General features: G+C 43.9%; 1 protein-coding gene across 2 annotated transcripts in view; it reads right to left on the reverse strand.

Moving 5' to 3' along the window:
• Positions 1 to 2,663, reverse strand: part of RAPGEF5 (Rap guanine nucleotide exchange factor 5) — a 306,460-nt gene extending 303,797 nt beyond the window's left edge. The window contains exons 1-2 of one of the 2 annotated variants that reach the window (XM_061165053.1): positions 2,556 to 2,663; positions 2,141 to 2,290 (exon numbers count right to left, since the gene is read on the reverse strand). In XM_061165053.1, coding sequence (XP_061021036.1) covers positions 2,141 to 2,143 — 3 coding nt within the window. In that variant the 5' untranslated portion in view covers positions 2,144 to 2,290; positions 2,556 to 2,663. Of the gene's footprint in view, positions 1 to 2,140; positions 2,377 to 2,555 lie in introns of those variants that run through there. The other variant, XM_061165054.1, reaches the window with a different exon arrangement.
• Between the last annotated feature and the right edge of the window lie 19,949 nt (positions 2,664 to 22,612).

Genomic DNA, 22,612 nt, shown 5'->3' on the forward strand with positions numbered 1-22,612 from the left:
TAAAAAATGGTGAGATGCCAAAATATAAATGGGTGAAGGGTACAAACAGACTAGTTCATCCTTCTCTTTGGAAAATGACTAGTAAACTTACCCAAAAAAGGTATTCAATCCTATGACTAACCAGAAAATGTAAATTTGAAAAACTATGATTTTCACCAATTCAAATAGAATTTTCTAGAAATGTAATATCCCATTTTTACTGGAATTACATAATACTGGTCTATGTATGGAGAGACAAATCCTCTTGTGTCTTGTTGGATTGAATATAAATACGGACACTCCTTTAGGAAAACAATTCTGCCATTTGTCTCAGAAGGCTGAAAAATATCTATAACCTTTGATTAAATACTTATACTACGATTATATGATGCTAGCTTAAGAAAATAATTTAAGATATAGAGAAAAAATTTTCTGTACCTGAAACATATGTTCAGGTAAATAGTATTTATAATAATAGATAACAAAACAACAGCCCAACTGTTTAACAGTAGGAGAATGTTTAAGTAAACTATTCTGGGCTTCCCTGGTGGTCCAGTGGTTAATAATCTGCCTGCCAACGCAGAGGACATGGGCTCGATCCCTGGTCCCAGAGGATCTCACATGCCACAGGGCAGCTGAGGCCCTGTGCCACGACGGCTGAAGCCTGTGCTCCCTAGAGCCTGCGTCTGCATCAGGAGAAGCCACTGCTGTGAGAGGGCCGTGCACCACAACTAGAGAACAGCCCGGGCAGCAACAAAGACCCCTGGTAGCCACAAAGGCCCCGTGCAGCCAAAAATAAATTAATTAATTAACAATCAACTAAAAACAAAAACAAACAAAATAGCTATTCTGCATTCATACAATGCAATGCTATGGGCCATTAAAATATTTATGGAAAACTTGATAATAACATGGGAAATATTCGCGTCATCATGCTCAGTGGAAGAAAACCCCATCAGTACACAAATTAAGTGAAAGAAAATCTCACCAGGATATAGTATCATTTCAATTAGTAAAAAATGTGTGAAAAGAAGACTGGAAGGAAATATACTAAAGTGTTAACTGTCACCACCTCCAGGTGAGTGAAATTTCCAAATGTGCATTGTAGTAATACTTTTGTGGTTAGAAAACATAACTTACTGCTGTTCTTACTAAGGGAATCTTCAAAGGTAGCTATCCCAGCATACCTCACTGCCTATATTTTGAAAGTCATCAAAACCTTATCTATCAAAAATTGGTACTGGATTGGCTGACCCAATGATTTGATGTGATACATTAAAATTGAGTTCAATGGACAGAACACTGCACTGTCTATTATTCACATGCCTTTTAAACCAACTTACTGATAGGTTGGCAACAGTAAGTTATTTTGCAAGGAAAAAGTTAGCAAGTCATTTGCCCACTGGGGCTGTCCACTATTATTCATGACCTGTGTGTTACATTCGATGATGACCCAGCAGAGCAATCTCTATCTACCATATACCAAAAGCAACCATGCAATTAAGTCAATTCAGGCCCCAAGTCAGTCAGTTCAATGAGACAAATAAGGGTTTTTCTTTTAAATGTCAGTTGGCATCATGTGAAGCAAAATTGACTGACTGACTGAAGATCTCAGTTATCAACTGATTTGCAAAGTATTCTGAGCATGCCAAGCTTGCAGCCATTTTGCTTAAAGTACAGCCTGTTTTCAGTAACACTATCTCACCAGAGCCAATAAACATTTTTTTTAATCTACTATAATTATCAAGGTACAAATGTTTCCATGCTGATTGGAAACCACCCTGAGTGCAGCCTAAATGAACTGTAGGAGTGAAAGGAGGCCTCCAGCCTTACCTCGGAGCAGAAATTCTGAGGAAAATGGGTCTTTCAGATCTGACTTCTAAAGGAAAAGCAAAAAGAGCAGCTTCTGACAAAAGCTACCCTACTGACATCAGCCACAAGTCCCACTCCTATTTCCCATTACACATTTACAAGTGGCTATTACAGACCTCAACGCTGACAACAGTTTCCTTAGAACTGGAGACCCTCGTGTTGTGATTATTGTTTTTGTTCCTTTCTACCTTCTCTGACTATAAACATTAAGCTAGAAATATCTGTTCTATTAGACCCTCTTAAGAAAATAGGACACAGCCCCAGTCCAAGGTGGACATAAAGCACTCACCATGAAGAGGTGAGGGATTCAGGGTCTGCTTCCAGCGATTCCATTTACAGGAGGACCTTGGGCAAGTCAGTCCCCTGGGTTGCTGTGCAGGGCATGAAAAACAGCAGGTTTGATGAGTTCCAGATTCAGTACTACTGTAAGCCAGATCATCTGAAATGCAAAAGAACATAAAGAAACAATTGGTAGAAATGCATAACTAAGCTCATAAGAAAGTAAGGGAAATCCTTGGAGGACCCCTCCTCCAAAGGAAGTGAGAGAAGAAACTCAGAATTTTTAAAGAGTGGTGAAGCCGAAGTTGCCTCAGGTTGTTTTCTGATATTCACTCATCAGAAAGATGAATGTGGCCTTGGGCCCTTGAAAAATATCAAGTCAAAAGGCAGATGCTTCCTTCTGCCACCCCACTTCCATGAATTACGTTAGATCTCCAAAGGGCTACCAACACTTTTAGGAAAAGGATGAATGACAGCAATAAAAACAAGAATAAAACTGCTGCATAAAGGCAAAACTGTGGCTATGGGTCAAAGGGGAAGTGGTTTCCCCTGAGAACTTGTCACTTAAAGCCAACCTGTATTCACTCATTCACTCATTAAATATTTCTTGAACGCTACGTGCCAGGCTGTGAGCTAGATATTGGAGATTTAGCAATGAACAAAACAGATAGGCCCCGCCTTGAAAGAGATTATATTCCAATAGTAGGAGACAGACAATAAACAAACATGCAGATCAGACAGTGACAAATGCTAGAAGAAAAATGAATAAGGGGAAGGAGGCTAATGAGTAACTAAACAGGGGAGAAATTTTGTCTAGTTGGGTGAAGAAAGTACCCTGAGAAATGTAACACCTAAGTAAGACCCGAAAGGAGTGAGGGAGTGATTCATGCAGACATTAAAACAAAGTGCTCTCTAAGCAGGAGGCACCGAAAATGTAAAAGCTCCTAAGCCAGGCCTGAGGAAGACAGAGGTGGGGGTCCGGGGTAGAGTAATCAAAAGGAGAGTGTAGAAGATGGGGGTGGGAGGCGTGGAGAGAGACAGCAGGCGGCCAGGTGACAGAGATGCTTGAGGGTGAACTGTTCACTTGGAAATTATTCAAAGAAGTTGGAAAGACACTGAGGGGTGAGTTAACATGCAGAAGGCTCAACAAAATGCTGTGTGGAGAACATACCATAGAAAGGCAAGTCTAGAAGCTGGAATGGCAATTAACACAACAGGTCAAGCAAGAGATGATGATGACCTAGATAACTTGGAGCCATGGTCTGAATGTTGGCGCTCCTCCAAAATTCACATGTTGAAATCCTGATCCCCAAATCTGATGGTATTATGAGACCTTTGGGAGGTTCTTAGGTCATGAGGGCAGAGTCTTCACGAATGGAATTAGTGTTCTTATCAAAGAGATCCCACAGAGCGCCCCCAGCCCCTCTACCAAGTGAGGACACAGGCAGAGGATGCCAGCTACGGACCCAGATGAGGGCTGGTTCACCAGAAAACAACCAGGCTGGTGCCTCAATCTTGGTCTTCAGCCTCCAGAACTGTTAGAGCACATCTCTGTTGTTCATACGCCCCTCAGTCTGTGGAATTTTGTTGTAGCAGCCTGAGCAGAATAGAACACTTGGTGCAATGAAGATGGCAAAAATGGCCAGACTCTGGAAAGGAAAGGATTTCCATATCGATTGGAAGTTCATTGCGAGAGAAAGACAGGCTCCAACATGACTTCTAGACTTGTGGCCTGGTTAACAATAAGCAAATAACAAGCCCTAGCACCCAGATTGTTACTTTAAACATTAATACCATTTCCCAGAATTCTGGAGAAATGGCTGATTCCAAGTCTGTGACATAAAATGTATAAAAAAGAATCTAGCACTTCTTGTCACACCAGAAAATTAAGAAGCTTTTGGAAAATATTACAGATGGGTCAAAAGGATGCACAAACCAACTTAAATAGGCTCCCAGTGGCCAAAGGTGGAACAATTGGGCATCAACAGATTTAGTAGCTGCAATGGATTGAAATATCAGATATATTTTAAATGTGATAATAAATTTCAAAGTCATTGGTCATATCCAGAGGACACAGGGTACCAATGTGTCCCTTTGAAAACTAGTAAATAAAAGGACCAAATCAAGCAAACTGAATCTACTTACAAAACTGTATCTTGGGATGCAAAATAGTTGATGAGGAGAAGGCTTTCTCTATAGAAGTATCCTAACTAATAAATGAAGTGGGAGCAACAGAATTTGAATACTTCAACACCATAATTAAATAATGAATCTAGGTAATAATCATTAATGGCTGTTGTTAACATCATTTAAAGAAAACAGGTAACTGGATATTATTAATATTGCTCTCTGATGGATGGAAGTACAATACATTGCCTGATGCATTCTTGTCAAAAAAAATTAAAGCTAAATGTGAACAGCTCTCTAGATCTTACCACCAATTTACAGGAAATAGAGGCTTCTGTGAATCATGCTGATTGACACATTGGAATGCAATCAGCAAAAACCAGACTGTGGAAACTATACAGAATAAATGACCTGATTTCTTCAACAGACACTGTAAAGAACAAGATGAGAGAGAGAGAGGAAATCTATGTAGCAAGAAAGACTCCAGAGTTACATCAAACAATTGTAATCTATGAGTCTTATTTGAGTATGGATTTGAAACAAATAAATGCAATTATAATTTCTGGCATACTCAGGGAAAAAAAGTTTTAATCTGCCAATACCAAGAGTAAGCAAGATTGTGGTATAATGAAAACCCTTCTACACGGCTTGTGGGAGTACAAACTGACACAACCACTTACTAGTCATCAACAAGGGCCCTCAAAGCTGTACATGCCCCACAAATGAGCCTCCTACTCCCAGCTTTATACCCTGGAGAAACTCTTGCCTGTGGGTAGCAAAAGACAGTATGGGAGTGGACACAGTAGCAAAGTTGGAATAGTAAGAACCTACTACCCAAATGTCCAGTCACAGCAGCAAAACTAAAGTATGGTATATTCATAAAAGAGATATCACAGATCAGTGAAAAATGAGTCAACAGTTACCTGTAGCTACATGGATAAATTTCACATCACATTGCATATTTTAGAATACTACATAATACCATTATGTATTAGGAATAATAACATTTATATGAAGTTCAAAAGCTTATAAATGTAAACACTGTATTAAGGTTTTAAGTGTGTTTGATGGGCTTAAAAGGCCTGACACAGGCTGGACAGGTCTGTAGGCAAAACACCACACAAATGATAAAAGCGAAATGCAGCCAAGGGTCTACCTCAAGGCCAGAGGGTGTGAGATTCTGAATTAGGGAACTGATACACAGCACCTTCAGGTACCACTTCTCAAACTGACTGTGGACATATGTGAATTTGTTGTATTATTCTTTATACCATATACATATATTTAAATTATCTTACGTGTAGATAACATTTCAAAATTTTATAGAGAGGGTGAACCAAATGACTAAAACCCTTCCTAACACTTAAAATTCAATTCATGTGATGTCTCGTTTCCCTCATTTTCCTCTTGGGAAAAATAATAGCAACTATCTCAAAGGAGGTGGTGAAGATTAAATGAGTTAATGCATATAAAGTACTTGGATTAAAAGCATGGGGAAAAACAGAAAAGATTTAGGACTAGTAATGAATATATAAATGCTCCATTATTTATAAAGAAAGGGTGACTCTAAAATTCATAAATCTGAATAAAGTGTGCATGAACCTTTCGGATGTGTTTGAAGAGATGACCTGTGTGTACCAGTGCCATGCAACTTTAATATACTAATAACATCAATTATGTCCAATTAAATCCTATCATCTCTTTATTTTAATGTCAAAATAAATAAATAAATAAAGTGCTGGGATGAGAGCCAGACATGTATGAAGACACAGTAAGTGCTCAATAAATATAACTCTAACATTACCATCAGCCTCCTATTCACCACCAGAACTGCCAGGAGAACACATCTTTCATCTTAAAATGGAGAGGAATTATTAAAATCCCAAACAAAGGAAGATGCAGTGGAAGAATATTTTGTATTGCTGCCTGCAGCAGCCAAGCAAGGGCCAGCCAGGGAAGCCCTCCTTGTCCTTTCTCTGCCCCTGGTTGGCCTGACGGAAACCACGGGCTGGGTCCAAAGGCTTACGCCCTGAAGAGTCATGACGGATCATGCTGAGAATGCAACTGGCCAAATATTCTCAAGAAACCTGGAGACAGCCATGTCTTGCTGCTTAAAGGTGATGACCTCATTTAAAACCATCAGTCCAACCTGCCCCAGGCCTTTTAAGCCAGTCAGACAGACACACTCACCACCGTGACTGGGCACTCCCCATTACTCCTGACCTGTACTTTACTCAGTCTTGTCTGTACCAAACATGAACCCTTGACTCCGTGATTCCAGCTTGCCCCAGACATTCTGGACTTGGTCCTATTCTTAGCCTCCCTATCATTCACGCTACAGTTTTCCTATCAAACTACAGCTTGTCTGGCCCTGCGGTGCTTCCCCTTCTGCAATGTACTGAATGGAAGAATATTCTCTGGTTCCAGGCCCAACACTGGTGGCTTTGATCAAATGGTTTTGGTTGCAAGTAACAGAAACCCCAAGTTGACACAAACAATCAAAAGATGGTATTGGCTCAGTGATTAAAAACTAGTCATAGGGTGAGTTTCAGTGACCAAATCATGGCACCTGAGGCACAGCTTCTTCTCATCTTGTCTCCTGCAGTACCTGCTTCATCCTTAAAGCTGACTGCCTGCATGTTTGCAAACTGGCTGGAAGCAGCTACAGGGGTTATGTGTTCCCTTCTTTATGTCTAGCAGAAAGGGAAAACTCTTTCCCAGCAGCTCTCTTAAAAATGAAGCATCTTCTTTCCTAAAAGTCTCTAGAGAAAAAAATGTTGGCTCATTGGTCTAAATTGGGTGGTGTGTCCTGAACTAGGCACTGTGACCAGGGGTGGATCTTCTGGCTGGGAATTAGATGACAGAGCCTGAGGAGATGTGTTTGGGGGTGGAGGCTCCTCTCCCAGAGCACAGGGGCTGCTGGAAGAGGCATGATGCCTGGGCCCTGCTTCACCCTCACCCCAGATCCCCCTCTGCTCTGCTCTGTGCCCTCGGGGCACACCCTTCACAGTGCACCACCCCAGCTGTCCTGCTCCCTGGCTTCTAGTTGGATTTGACCCCAGGAACACCAGCGGAAGATCTGAAGGTGGGAGGAGAACAGGGCAGGAGTGACTGTCCCCGCAGCTCCTCCCTGCTGTGCTGTGGTTCTAACAGAGGCTGTGCTCCTCTGGAGGGACAGCCCCTGGAGGGCGCCCCCCGAAACTTCCAGCTCTAGCCGTTCCCTCCCTCCCCTCAGGCCCAGCGGTGGTAACAACTCCCATTGTCACCTGCCTCCAAGTGCTCCCCGGGCCCCTGCCCCCCAATCTGTGTAACCATCCCCTTCACTGAACCCTGGAGCGCGGTCACGTGTCTCCTTCCCTGGCCAGGCTACCACAGCATCTGAGTGAAGACTGGGAAAACCTTCCCAAGAGGAAGGGAGGACAGATGCCAGGCAGCCCCAAACCACAAATACCCACAATTCTTGTTCCCCCTTCCCCCACCCCACTAATGGGAAGCAAGAAACTGTCCCTTCATGGTTTCCAACAGATAATTCACTAATCTAGCTTGTTATTCTGCTATGGATTGCATATGATATGAACAATATTTACATACACACGTACACACACAATGGGAGTTTTGTCTCTTTCTAGAGAAATGCTCTCATCACTCCCTGAATGCTAAGGACTTCGGGTTGCTTCATGAGCTCAGACAGAAAAGTGCTTAAACCGTCAGACCTGCTGTTCCTGGCAACAAGTGCCGTTGGATGGCTCAGAGCACGTTTCAGTGATCAACCAGAGGATGAAAGACAGAACAACAGGAGAGGCGGGAGGGAAGGGAACCTCAGAATAAAGACCTAAATGAGTTATTTCTGGTGCGGACAAGTCAAGGACAGGTGAGGCTAAGCCAGTCTGGGGGAGGGGAAACATAGAGGAAAGGGGGCACAAGTTGGGGGATCTGGGGTCTGTTATGCAGGAGGATTCCGACTGAGTAGAAAAGGTGTCCAGATACAAGAGGGAGTACAGCAAAAGACGGGCTCAGGGCTGTGGAGTACTCTCATTCCCAAAAGTCGCCCACCCCTACCCCTTCAGGAAGAGTGAGCCCTTAGAACTGGTCTAACTGGTTGTCAACTGAGACGAATTGAAGAGGAAACACTTCTGGGCTTTGTCATGGTGAATGTAGGTCTACATGCACGTATGTGTGTGTGTCTGTGTGTGTGAGAGAGAGAGAAAAAGAGACAGGCAGACAGACAGAGAGACAGAGTTGCCATCACCCATTAAGTTCTCCTCTCCCCGCTCATCTCCTCTGTCGCAGCGTGAGCGTGCTTTCCTGGGGGACCCCACCTCCATTCCCTGGCCCCCATCCTGACATCTGGGGAAGGACACACACATACACACAGGGCCCTACACCTGGCATCCCACCTCACAATAGCTGTTTCGACCACGTAAGAAGCATGGGGGTCACCGGTCATTCTCCACAGGAACAAAGAGCCAAGGACGCAGAGATAATTGTATCAAAGGGATTCAACTTCCTGGATGACCTCACTCCACAGATCTGCAGAGAAGAGATAAGCATCGCAGGGCCCTGGCAGCGGCCCCTCCAGGGAAGGAAAGGGCTAGGAAGCTGACTTTCCGCAGTCTGTGCTGCCTTCCTAGACCCAGGGACAGGCCACCTGCAGCCTCCAAAGTCAGGATGCCCCATGTCAACTCCTGCCAACTCCACAAGAAAGGCGACGAGGGCCACGCTACCCCCAGGGTAAGGCCTCCACCGACCCCACGGGGGCCCCGGGGAGCCTTTCCTTCTGTGTCCCCCCAACAGAGATTTCTCATATTTTCATTCAAATGAATTTGTATTTCATTTCTGAACTTTTTCTTTCTTTCATATTCTCAGAATATACAGCATAAAAATAAAAGAATAGGTTAAAAAAAAGGTATATCTCAGAACATAATTTGTGAGCCTAATAGTTATAATTAGCAATAGAGGAAATGAAATGATGTTTCCAAGCATTTATTTAGTCATTATCCCGATATTTTTTTTAAAATTCTTTCTGCACCAGACACAAATTCAAGCCTAGGAGACAGAAAGTGAACACATATCCCCTGTTCTGGAAGAACTCACAGCTCACAGATTTGTTGGAAGTCATAGGCACTTAAACAAAGGGCTATTTAAGTGCTCCAAAGTCATTTTACCCCTAGGAATTCTAATAATATTATATTAAATTATAAATCAGCCAGAGGAAAAATCAGTTATCAAAGCTTTGTTTTATAGTGCTCAATGCTGGCCCCAGGATTTGTTAATTAATCCAATACTCCTGCCTACAATCAACTGCCTTGTAGTTTCTGGAAGGATGCAAAGATTCTAAATTCGTCCTAATAGGGTAGCCGCTTGCCACCTGTGGCTACTGAGCTCTTGAAATGTGACTAGTATGACTGAGGAATAGACATTTAAATTTTATCTAATTTTAATTAATTTAAATAGTCACCTGTGGCTGGTGATTTCCAATCTGCATATCACGGTTCCAGAATTCTAGTCCTATTTAGATCTGACCAGATTTACCAAAACCAGTGAATAATGAAATCAAGTAACCCACCAATGGGCCTGTTCAACGAGGCATTAATAAATCAACTGCCTGCCCACCTGGACTCACCCGACCTTGAATGTCTGGAAGAAAAGGAACCTGTTACTCAGTGGGAGCAGAAAAGGAGGTAGAAAGTGTAACCATGAAGCAAGGTTAAGCACCTAAAACAGAAGACTGGGGTGGGAGGGGCGGAACACCACCAAGCAGCTGAGTGTCAAAAAGCAGAACTAAAGCAGGCTCACACTCAAGTCAAATTTCTAAAAAACTGAGATATTAATCAACATAATATAATTCAAAACCCATTCACTGACAACCCTCCTTCTATCAAGAAATGTCTTTCTGAATGTTTCTTGTGTGCTCAGCACCAAGCGGGAATTACTAAGAAATCTACGGCAACATCAAACCCTGTCTTAAAGAAGTTGAAATTTTTGCATGAAAAGACCAGACTCACGCATACAACAGTGAGAAAACCATACAAGACAGTATCCAGTGAAGCACTGAGGGTATTTAACTTAGCCACAGTTACAACTGTGGGCTTTCTGCTGGCTCAGAGGGGAAAGAATCTGCCCGCAATGCAGGAGACACGGGTTCAATTCCTGGGTTGGGGAAACCCCCTTGGAGAAAGGAATGGCTACCCATTCTAGTATTTTTGCCTGGAAAATTGAGACAGAGAAGCCTGGAGTGCTACATACAGTCCACGGGGTCGCAAAGAGTCAGACACGACTGAGTGACTAAATCACACACACGGTAAGCACCAGTAAGTAAGTGGAGAGGAAGGGAGGGGTGAGTAAAGACTGCAGTCACCAGTCTTTATGGGCAAGGAGAGTTTCAAGGTGGGCTTTCTGCAACTCTCAGGACTCAATTCAAGTTAGCCTGGCCTCCCAGGCCCGTTACAACCTGGCCTCCACCCATCTTCAGCAGCATCCTCATCAGACAACCCCACCCCAGTTTTTGCCAACATGAAGTCGTTTCCCAATTTGCTCGCCATCTCTAACGCTGAGCCACTGTATATGCAGAACCACTGGTGGACCTACCGGGACCCCCAGCGCTGGAGTCACAGACCTCTGCTTGCATCCCAGCCTCTCCAAGTCCTGGCTGGGGGACCTCAGCCAAATTCCTTAATCCCCTCTAAGCCCTGATTTCCCCAAATGTAAAATGAGAGTTGGAGAAGGAAATGGCAGCCGACTCCAGTATTTCTGCTGGGAGAATCTCATGGACAGAGGAGCCTGGTGGTCCATAAAAGCTGGACACAACTGAGTGACTGAACAGCAGCAGCAACAAGAATCAGAGTAATATGACCCACGATAGGGTTTTTGTGATAACTGAGGTAAATAAAAGCCTTACAAACAACTTAAAAAAAAAACAACCCTGCTTTTCATACTTTGACTGACAATTTTCAAGCTACCTTAAGATTCTGCTCAGGTATTTCTTGACCACCCTTGCTGTTGGGGGCTTTTCACAAAGGGATACTATGATGATAGCACTCATAGCCAGTGAGGTAGCATATCCCAGTTCACCAAAACAGTCCTAGTTTTTGCTTGGTGTCCCATGTAGTTTTTGGCATTTGTCCTAGATGCTTTATTTTTCTGTAAACTACTATTGGTGATGACTGCATTAAAATATGTTGGGGAGGAAGCTTCCCTAGTGGCACTAGTGGTGAACAATCCTTCTGCCAATTTCAGGAGATGCAAGAGACAAGTGGGTTTGATCTCTGTTGGGAAGATCCCCTGGAAGAGGAAATGGCAACCCACTCCAGTATTCTGGCCTGGGAGATACCCTGGCAGCTACAGTCCATGGAGTTGCAAAGAGTCAAAGACAAGACTGAGTGGCTGAGCACACAGGCACATGTTCAGGAGGGAGAGTTTGGTGGGTGTCCACTTTGTCTTTCCAACCTCCTGCAAGTATGTAAGGTCCACAGGCAGTAAATAGGGTTCTTACTCTAATACACGCTGAGACCTGAAAGATGATCAGCCATAAACTGTCTCTTTTCCTGAGCTTTCCTAGATGAAAACAGGAACAGGTGAAAACTAACATCTCCTTTTCAAGGACAGCACACAGGGCACTTACTGCTGATAAAATGAAGTATGTATATAACTCTTCCTTGGTCTTGGAAAGCTGGGGGTGAACTATTGGGCACCACAGCTCCTGCCAGCCATCTGGTGCGCCCACCAGGGGTGTGCTGGCCAGGCAGGGGCCTGAAAGACGCATAGAGCCCCAGGCCTTCAGTCACTGCAGCCTTTGGAAAATAAGAGAAATTAAATATGTTAGGCTCTTGTGTGAAATATACAGGAATTGGAGACTGAGCAGAGATACAGTAAAGAGTACAACAAGTAATCTGAATATTCTTGCTGTAGAGGGATTTTCCTTTAAATATGGATAAAATTACAACTATTTATTTTACTATTTGGTAACACTTTACAAAATTTGGCAATAAATGTTTTCAGCAGCAAGTCAACAAAAAATGTGCATGTTAAATTTAAGTACTGAATTTTCATGTATCAAGAGAACTGATGAATATGCAACTTGTACAATATCATTGATAATATTTACTACCCACCACCAGATCCCAGTAACATCATGGACCACACAAACACCAGTCTACTAAAGAAGTTCCAGCCTCTACTTCAAAAGCTAGAACTATTTTAGGAAGGCTGTGCTCCCAAACAATAACTCCACAAGAGCAGCTGCAGAAGGTGCGTTTACCAGTGAAGCATGACTTTTCATTTAGACCAAACTACTCTTCTCAATTAACTTTGCCCATTTTTATTCCATGTCTGTACAAGCAAAAAGTGAACTGATAGCTGTGTGTGTGTTGGTGACGTTAGTAAAAGAATCGCCAAACAGTTGCACAAAACCCTTTTTACATGAGAGTCTTCAGATACTTCAAATAGAAAATCAGTGAATTCCAACTACGGTGTGATTTTTTCCCTCTATGCAGTTCATGAAATCACAGTAAAACTGTTTATTTTCAGGTAAAACAGCTGATGTTGTTTTACTGTTATATATTCAGTTCAAAAGTTTGACTGAAGATAAGATGTGTTTTGCAGTAATAATATGAATACAAATTTAGGGAAAGCTTAGGTTTGTGGAAAAATAATGTTCTTACCAAATTAAGAAAGCTGCAGAGCAGAATGCACTTGGAAAACTGTAGCCGAGCACAATCCATGATTGTCTCCAAAGAACTGTGATATTCCACCAAAGGAAATAGAAACTGTGGTTGTTGAAAATTACAAATGTTTTTATGTGTAAACAAAATAACCAAAGCATAAAACTCTTCTGATAGAGCTTATATCAAGCATCCAGTCACTCCTCTCAAAACAAAGCCCTTGCATCAACAATAACAATAAAAACTTCACCTTGGCAGTGCACATTTTCTCACTTTCTCTACTGCCCATCAGCAAGCTGATTTTAGAAATGTTTGAGCCTTTGAATGACTATTTTGTAAATCAACCTATGTGCCCTAGAAAACTAGAGAATTATTTTGCAATAGTTCATTAAATGCTGGTTGCATTTTAATGAAAGTCAACTGGAATATTTTAATAAATTATTCAATAAATGGAGCACAATAAAATTCAGGTTGTAAAGCTCTTTGTGAATTATAATTATCTAAAACAAGCTTACCCAGGGACACATTGAAACTGTCTCTACCAAAGCAAGGAAGGAAATGAAGAAATTAAAGTGTGGAGCTCAGAGGTATATAATACCTTGACTTGTAGGAAGGATCTTTTGACGAAGCTCTTGTTTTTAATTGGATCAATTTATATTCTTTATTGAAGTGGAATATAATTGAAAAGGCCTGCAATTTTACAACATCTAACTTTAGTGAAATATTCAAAAGCATCATAAATAGTGAGAAATTATTTGACAATTTGTGCCTGGTAAAAGTATTCACTGAATAAAGGTGCTCTGAATGGGGGACGTTATTTTGGCTGAAATATTAACACAGTCCAATTTGAAAACATTAGAATCAATCAAACATTAGAAACTCTATTTAGCTGCGTTAGCTCAAAGCTTACTAAATAATTCAGCAACTCCAGAGAGAGTATTTTCTCAGTCAAAAATACTTGGGCTCACAGAGAAAGGTCAGTTTCAAGTTTACTAATCATGTAATGCAACTGAAAATGATACAATGGTAAATTTTAAGTTTAAAAATAAAAAGACTGAAATAAATACATTCTTCAAAAGTGTCAGGAACTTACCTCAATGCAAACAAATATGACTGAAAATTGATTAAAGTTGTGAACGTGTATTTATAGACAATAATGTACACTAATTACAGGATAGGGACTTTCGTGGTGGTTCAGCGGCAGGGGACCAGGGCTCGATTCCTGGTCAGGGAACAAGATTCCTCATGCCACAACTACGATCGGGTGCAGCCAAATAAATAAATAAAAATATTTAGAAAACCCAGTATGATAGGTGTAACTCAGAAATATTGCAGGTTTGGTTCCTGACCACCTCAACAAAGTGTATATCACAGGAAAGTGAGTCATGCTAATTTTTTGGTTTCCCAGTGCATGTAAAAGTATGTTTATACTCTACTGTGTCTATTAAGTGGGTAAGAGCAATATACCTAAAAAATAACATACATACCTTAATTAAAAAAGACTTTGTTGCTAAAAAAAAATGAAAAATGCTATCACCTAAACCTTCAGCAAGTAATAATCTTTTTGCTGGCGGATGGTCTTGCCTCAGTGTTGATGGCTGCTGACTGATCAGAGGGATGGCTGGTGAAGGTTGGGGTGGCTGTGGTAATTTCTTCTTTTATTTTGTTTTGTTTTGTTGTTGTTGCTTTTTTGACAGTTTCTTAAAATAAGAGAATAATGAAGTTTGCAGCATCAACTGACTCTTCATGAATATTTTCTCTGTAGCATGCAATGCTGTTTGACAGGATCTATCCACAGTAGGACTCCTTTCAAAACTGGAGTCAGTCCTCTCAAGCTGCCACTGCTTTAATAACTAAGTTTACATAATATTCTAAACCCTCTGTTGTCATTTCAACAAAGAATCTTCACTAGGAGTGGTTTACATCTCAAGAAATCACTTTCTTGGCTCATCCATAAGCAGCAACTCCTTATCCATTAAAGTTTTATCACGAGACTACAGCAAAGCAGGCGTTGTCTTCTGGCTTCTAACTCTAGTTCTCTTGCTATTTTCCTTCACATCTGAAGTTACTTCCTCCTGAGGTTTTGAATCCCCTTCAAGTCATCCATGAAGGTTGGAATTAACTTCTTCCAAACTCCTGTTAACATTGATATATCAACCTTTTTCATGAATCACAAACGTTCATAAATGGCATCTAGGGTGGTAAATCCTCTCCAGGAAGCTTTCCCTATTCTTGCCCAGATTCATCAGAGCCATTGCTATCTACAGCAGCTACAGCATTGTGAAATGTGTTTCTTAAATAATAAGACATGAAAGTTGGAATTACCCCTTGGTCCGTGGGCTGCAGAATGACTATTTTGTTTTAGCAGGCATGAAGACATTAATCTCACTGTACAGTGCCACCAGGGCTCCTGGGTGACCAGGTGTGTTGTCACTGAGCAGTATTATTTTGAAAAGAATTTTGTTTTCAGAATGGTAGGTCTCAAGAGTGTCCTTAAAATATTCAGTAAACCATGTTGTAAACAGATGTGCTGTTACCCTGACTTTGTTTTTCCATTTACAGAGCATAGGCAAAATAGATTAACCATAATTTGTGAGGGCCCTAGGATCTTCAGAATGGTGACTGCATTGGCTTCCAACCTGAGCTCTCCAGCTGCATTAACCCGTAACAGGCGAGTCCTGCTCTCCTTTGAAGCTTTGGAGCCAGGCACTGACTTTTCTCAAGGGTTACCTTCTTCCAAAATAAGGCTGCTTTGTCTACATTGAAAATCTGTTGTTTAGAGTAGCCACCCTCATTAACAACTTTAATGAGATCTCCTGGATAATGTGCTGAAGCTCTTACATCCGCACTTGCTGCTTCACCTTGCCCTCTGATTTTATGAAGATGGCTTCTTTCCTCAAACCTCATGAACCAACCCTCCGCTAGCTTCCAACTTTTCTTCTGCAGCTTCCTCACCTCTCTCAGCCTTCAGAGAATTGATGAGCCTTGTTCTGGATTAGTCTTTGGCTTAAGGGAATGTTGTGGCCGGTAGGATCTTCTATTGTTTAGTCACTAAGTCATGTCTGACTCTTTGTGATCCTATGGACTGTCGCCCGTCAGGTTCCTCTGTTCATGGGATTTCCCAGGCAAGAATACTGGAGTGGGTTGCCATTTCCTCCTCCAGGGGATCCTCCTGACCCAGGGATCGAATCTGCATCTCCTACATTGGCAGGTGGGCTCTTTACCATTGAGCCACCAGGGAAGCCCCATGATCTTCTATCCAGACCACTAAAACTTTCTCCATATCAGCAATAAAGCTGTTTCACTTTCTTGTCATTTATGTGTTCACTGGAGTAGTACTTTTAGTTTCCTTCAAAAACTTTTCCTTTTTTTCACAATTTGGCTAACTGGTACAAGAGGCCTGATTTTCAGCCTATCTTGGCTTTCAACACACCTTCCTCATTAGGTTTAATCATTTCTAGGTTTTTTGGACACACTGGGCGGCTTGTGGAATGATAGTTCCCCGACCAGGGATCGAACCGGTGCTCTTGGTAGTGAAAGCCAGGGAATTCCCTCATTTCCAACTTTCGATTTAAAGTGAGAGACATGTGACTCTTCCTTTCACTTGAACACCTAGAGGTCATTGTCGGGTTATTAACTGGCTTAATTTCAAAATTGCTGTGTCTCAGGGAATAGGAAGGCCGAAAGAGTGGGAGAGAGAAGGGGAAATGGCTGGTTGGTGAAGCAGTCAGAAAACACACAGTATTTATCTAGTTCATGGTCTTATATGGGCGAGGTCCATGGTGTCCCAAACAATTACAATAATAGCATCAAAGATCACTGATCACAGATCAGCATAACAAATATAATAAAAATGAAAAGGTTTAAAATACTTCCAGAGTTACCAAAATGTGATACAGAGACAGGAAGTGAGCAAATGCTGCTGGAAAAATGGTGCTGAATAGACTTGTTTGCCACAGGGTTGCCACAAAACTTCATTTTGTGTGGGGGGAAAGAAAAAGAAAAGGCAGTATCTGGGAAGCACAATAAAGTACAACAAAGCCATACAACAAGGTATGCCTGTAATGTATTTTGCTTATATTTTCTCAATCTGTATAAAATTATTTATTTAAAAATTTTGGTTTGCACACATGAGCAACATTCTATCTTTTAAAAAGAATTCTATTCATATAATCACTTTGAACAGCACTATTTACTGTTGAGCACTATGTTGAAACTAATTTTCTAGTCAGTAAATAATTTCAAAAACTATATAGTTTTCACTGTTCTAGTAACCCCCTAACACAAAAGCATCACAGACTGGATAAGTTCTAAGTTTCCCAGCCAGAGCTCACACCAGCCTCCGTCCTGTCTGCACCCAGCTCCTTTCACCTCCACGCACACTGCCTTTAGAGCAGGGATTTGACATTACGGATCCAGAACTGTTTTAATTCCCTTACCATGTGCCGGGTACAGACTGTTTAAGTCTTTTAATCCTCACGAACCTCTGAGACGGACGTTCTAACTACACTCCTTTACAGATGAGGAAACTGAGGTGGGGAGAGGTGATACTGAATCGACGGTGCTCCCAGGCAGTGACTGGGCTGGGCTTTAGCGCAGGCAGGCTGCATGCAGAGCCCACGGCCCTAACTACAGACTCACGTGACTCTCTCTCAACAAATGTCTGCGGATGAATGAATGAATGAAGAAAGCGGAGGAAAAGGACAATGGCAACCACTCTAAGTATGATGGGTAAAAAGACTGCAAAGAGAGGAAGTACCTGACTCATACTCACAACACAGTTGAAAGGTTTGGAGTTAGAACCAGCACTTTTCAAGGGAAAGCAATCTACCTTAAGTAAACAGGATGGTTTCCTCTCACCCCAATGGCCAGGATGCAAGGACTCAACAGAACAAACGGGCTTTTCCCCCTGCTGATAACAAAGCCCTCCTCATTTTGGTTGTTTACCCAGACCCTGAGAACCAGACACTCTGCCTACAAGAAGGATGTTGTCTGCCCTGTGCTGACGGGCGCTGGATGTCTGATCCAGCCCCACCAGGCTCAGGCCTGGCCTGCCGCAGGCGCCTACAGGTCAGGAGTAGAGCTCTGCAGAGCTCTTTCTCAAACAGTGGGACTGGAGGTGGTGGATGGGGTGTCAGAGGCATCAGGAGAAGAGCCAAGAGTGAAGCGGAAGAGAGTGCTAGGTTTTCAGCTGCAGGACCTGGCAGTGTCCATGACAGAGTTGGAAACAGGAAAGAATGTTGTCCTGAAAAGGAACACACTCCAGAGAGACTTGAGCTTGTTGAGTTTGAGTCATTAGAAACCAGCCAAATAGAGACTGTGACAAGGCTGAGAGAGGACCAGTGCCCTAGGCCGCCAGGCCTCCCAAGGAGACCTCAGAGGTGATGGACAGAAAGAAGGTGCAGAGGCGATGGAGACACAGGTGGCCCTGATGGAAGAAACGCGGGATGAGAGGACACGGCCAGGAGAAGGAAAAGCGATCAGCATCGTCACGCCCAGATCATCTCTGCACCCTTCCCCTGACTGCATGGAGGTGCAGCACCCAGATCCTGCTTCAGGGAAGGCCTTGCAGTCGGCCAATCAGCCTCCGGCCAGGGGAGCCACTGGGCCTCACACTCCTGCCTACCACTCCCTTTCCTCAGCCGTGTCCGATCTGCAGAGTGCTCTTCCCCACCCCACCCTGCTGCCTCCTATTCTATTTTTCACAGGTGTCCCCCTCCCATAAACCTGCACTTTTAATTCCAGTGACTGCTTCTTGCTCTTGTAACTGACACACGTCCCAAACCTCTGAAAGTTGCATTCCTTTTTTAGTCCCAGAGAAGATGCTAGTGTCATGCTCTTTGGTTAACTTCAGGAATCTAGGACCAACATCAATGGTTCATGGATTCACTGATTCAATTAGCTATTCACTTAATGGATGGCTATTAAGTGGATGGGCATTGATTAAGCACCCATCATATGCTAGGAGCTGTGCTGAATCCCAGAGGTATAACAATCAACAAGGAAGACAATCTTATTTAGGTGACTTGGAAAATGGTAAAGCCATGAGGAATCCAGAAAGGAGAAGCTCTTTCTGAAACTTACAACCTTATCTGCCACCTGATGAAAAGTAACAAAGAGGTCATCCCACCAGACAGAAGAGACCTTCAGTCCCAGGCAGTGTACCTTCAGCTGCAGCCGCGCCCCTTCACACTGTGCACGTTCGGTCCCCACCACCAGCACCCACTGGAGAAGGGCAACTGCACACCCCAGAGGACAACAGTAAACACCACCGACCTCCACAGTGGTCCAGGGAGGGGGTGGGGGAGGCATATGCAAGCTGCCTTTTCTGCTTTCAACTCCCTCTCCTTGCCCCACCCTGCTGCAGCGAAGAGTCGGGCAAAACACTTCCAATGACATGAGCCAGCATGAATTTAATTCACACAGAGTGCCCCCAAAGTCACCCCAGTTGCACAGCTCCCTCAGACAGGGAGCTGACCAGGAGCCAGCGTCCAGTGGAAAGTGGGGGGGGGGGGGGCGGTGTGGGCACCTGCAGGAATGGGATAAGGGAGGTCTCGAGGAACCCTGGGCTGGCCCAAGAGGCTGTGCCTAGAACAGGCTCTCAGGGAGACACTGAGCCCCACCTCCCTGTCTGTGGGATGCTAGGAAGCACCTACAGCAAGAAGAGTTCCTGAGGGAGACCAGCCTCTCAGCCCCAGAGGGCCCAGGCTCCGGGGGAGGCAGCTGAAATGCCAGCTCTGCCATCCTCACCCATGACAAAGAGCAAGCCCTCCGGCTTCGCTAGACCTGTCTCCTCCGCCCTAAAGGAGGGAGTGTAGCTGCATTTGCCTCCTTGGGCGACTGGGAGGAATAAATGGATCCCGTCCAGAAAGCGCTCAGCGCTGTACAGATAACTGGAAAGTGCAAACTAACAGTTGGTTATTGGCATTCCCATGTGCCCGGCTCCAGCCCTTACACTGACCTCAACTGCCTCTACCTCTGTCATTCCACTCTGACCCACTTCCTCTTAAAAAAGGAAAACTAAAATATAAATTGCCTTCTGCATTCAGGAAGGGTTCCTGAAATTACACCCATCATGAGGCTTCCAGTTCCCCTGTTTGTAGAGATAGGATGCTAGTCAAGCTCAGGGAGAAAATGACCCACGAGTCCCTGATTTGGCTACAGAGGGACCCCTGCTTGGTCCAAGCACAGTGACCCCAGGCAGAACAACAGGACAGCCTGTGTCTCCTGCAGGAATTCCACCTGTGGCTCCGAGTAATAGGTTTTGATCTCGGGCTCGCTGCCAGTTAGGAAGTGAAACCCCTTCTGGAACATTTGCTGTTTTGTTGGCTTTCCCCTGGAGAGCTAACAGTTTCACCTAGAAGCTGTGTACAGAATGCAGCCCCATAAACACTGACAAGGTATTTTATGGGCTCCCTAATCCTCTTCTGCACACGTGGGGGCAGTGGCCCCGTCTCGGAAACCCCAAAGTCACCTGATTAAATGGGGCTGTCCACCTGGCCCAAGGTAACCTTGACCTCTGTGTTACCTCCACCTTCTTTTGTAACTCAAAGGCCTAACTAAACCAAGGATGTGAGAGAAAAAGGGCCGTTGTTTCTGCTGACAGGTTTGCGTTAAGAATCTGGAAGAGGATGCTGGTTTCCAGGTGAGAACCTCTGGGCAGGGCTGGGCATTAGAAGCAGGGGCTGAGGGGGCTTCATGGACCTGCCTGCCCCGATTATTGGCAAGAATGATTAAAAGCCAGTTCTGCAGATGGTGGCGGGCCTCCCCGTGGTGGGCTTCTCTTGGGCAAATGGCTTCTTTTGGAGCCAGGGAAGAACAATGGGAAATCTTTTCCCATGCCCTTCATCTCTCCCTGTTGGAGATCCCATTGTGTCTATAACTTCAGGTGTCGGAGGACTAATGTCTGCAACTCTTCAGGGAAGCCAGCTGGGCCCCCTCCACCTAGCCTGCTGACCTTCCCCTGCCTCGTCAGCAGCAGGCTGGGGTCCTGGGGCAGGAACCAGCCGGCAGAGGAGGCTATAAATACTCTTCTTGGCCGCCGGCTCCCCCCGGAGCACAGCTGAGGGGCGGGGGCGGGGAAGCACCTGCATCTCTTCGGGCACGTCCGCCGCTGCCAGGCTTGCTGGCCCTCGGCCTCTGAGCGCACTTTCCGCAGACGTTTTCCAGCTCTGAGGAAGCCGGCACTGACCCAGCTTCCCAGCTGAAATCCAAGCTCCCAGCGGCCTTTAAACTCCGAGCCTGAACTGCATTTTCACTGAGGCTGACGAAACTGAATAGCTGCAGGTAAAATAAGGAAGAAGCGAAGAAAGGAGAGGAGACTCTTCAAAGGGTGCTTTTCTCCTCTCGATTCCACTTACGTGGGGAAGCACGAAACAACGCCTCATCAGCCAGGCCTCTTTCCCCAATGAAGAAGTGGAAACTGGACAATTGATAGGTGCTTTTTTTTTAAGTCACTATTTTTCTTTTTTTTGTTTTTATTTATAAAGCATGACTAAGAGATCCCTTATGGGCATTTTAAATAAACCAGAAGCCAAGTCACAACAACTACTAATGGCCAGTTGTGGGGTTTTCACTCAAAATGAGATAGAATTTAAGAGCAAGGTCGTGTATGAGAAGAGGTGGAGGTAAAAAACCCACTGGATGACTGTTCTCACACTTCAGTGAGCTGAAGAATCGCCTGGAACATTTGGTTAAAAGACAGATTGCCTAGTGTCCAACCCCCAAGACTGATCCTGCATTTGAGTCTGCTTTTGAGTTCATAAGTAATTCTGAACTTAATTACTATGGGCAGGAGCTACACTTCGAGAAACAATGCCCTGAGACAGTAGTTCACAAAGTGAGGACCCCAACCAACAGCAGCACCAGGAAATTTACTAAAAATGCAGATTCTCAGGCCAACTCCAGGCTTAAAGGCTCAGAAACTCTGGAGGCGGGGCCCAGAAATCTGTTTGGACAAAGCACCAGGTGATTCTGAAAGTTGAAAAATACTGCTCTAAGAGCTCTCTTACAAGTCAGGAGTGTGAACCCTGGAGCAGCGGTGATTTTAACATGCAGCCTAGATTGAGAACTGCCGCTTTGGGTCTATGGGAAGATAGACACTAACATTACCTCCACAGCCCATTTTTCGAGCGTCCACCTTTCTGAGCCAGGGTCAGAGCTAATGGCATGAAAGGGAAAGAATGCTTTGTTTCAGACAGACACGGACTCATGTTGCGGTGCTGAATTTAACCTCCCCGAACCTCGGTGTTCTCACCTGTGAAATGGAAGGGACGGCACCCAACCTACGGTGATGCTGTGAGAAACAGTGAGATGAGATCTGGGAAAGTGTGTGTCTGGCACACTGCAGGAACTGGACTCTCCCCTCTGTTTCTCTGCAATCATGACTTCCCTTAGTTTAATTGGGGTCTGGAATAAGATCTTAATCTTTATAGAAATACGGCTTGAGGGTTTACTCTCTACAGAGCATCAAAAAACTCATTTTAAAATTCATCACTCCCACTAGTGTAAATATATGAAGAGCCCAGTGAGAGGTCCTGATTTTAAAAGCTGGTGATGCCAGTGCAGAAGCAGCTCTAATGCCCCTTAACCTGATTCGACCCTGCAACCGCAGGCACGTCCCTTTACTCACCAATGTTTCAGTAATAGACGAAATCTTATAGTTTTATTTTTAGGTACTTGGCACATGCATTTAA

Source organism: Dama dama, chromosome 18 (genome assembly GCF_033118175.1).
Source record: "Dama dama isolate Ldn47 chromosome 18, ASM3311817v1, whole genome shotgun sequence".
NCBI lineage: Eukaryota > Metazoa > Chordata > Mammalia > Artiodactyla > Cervidae > Dama > Dama dama.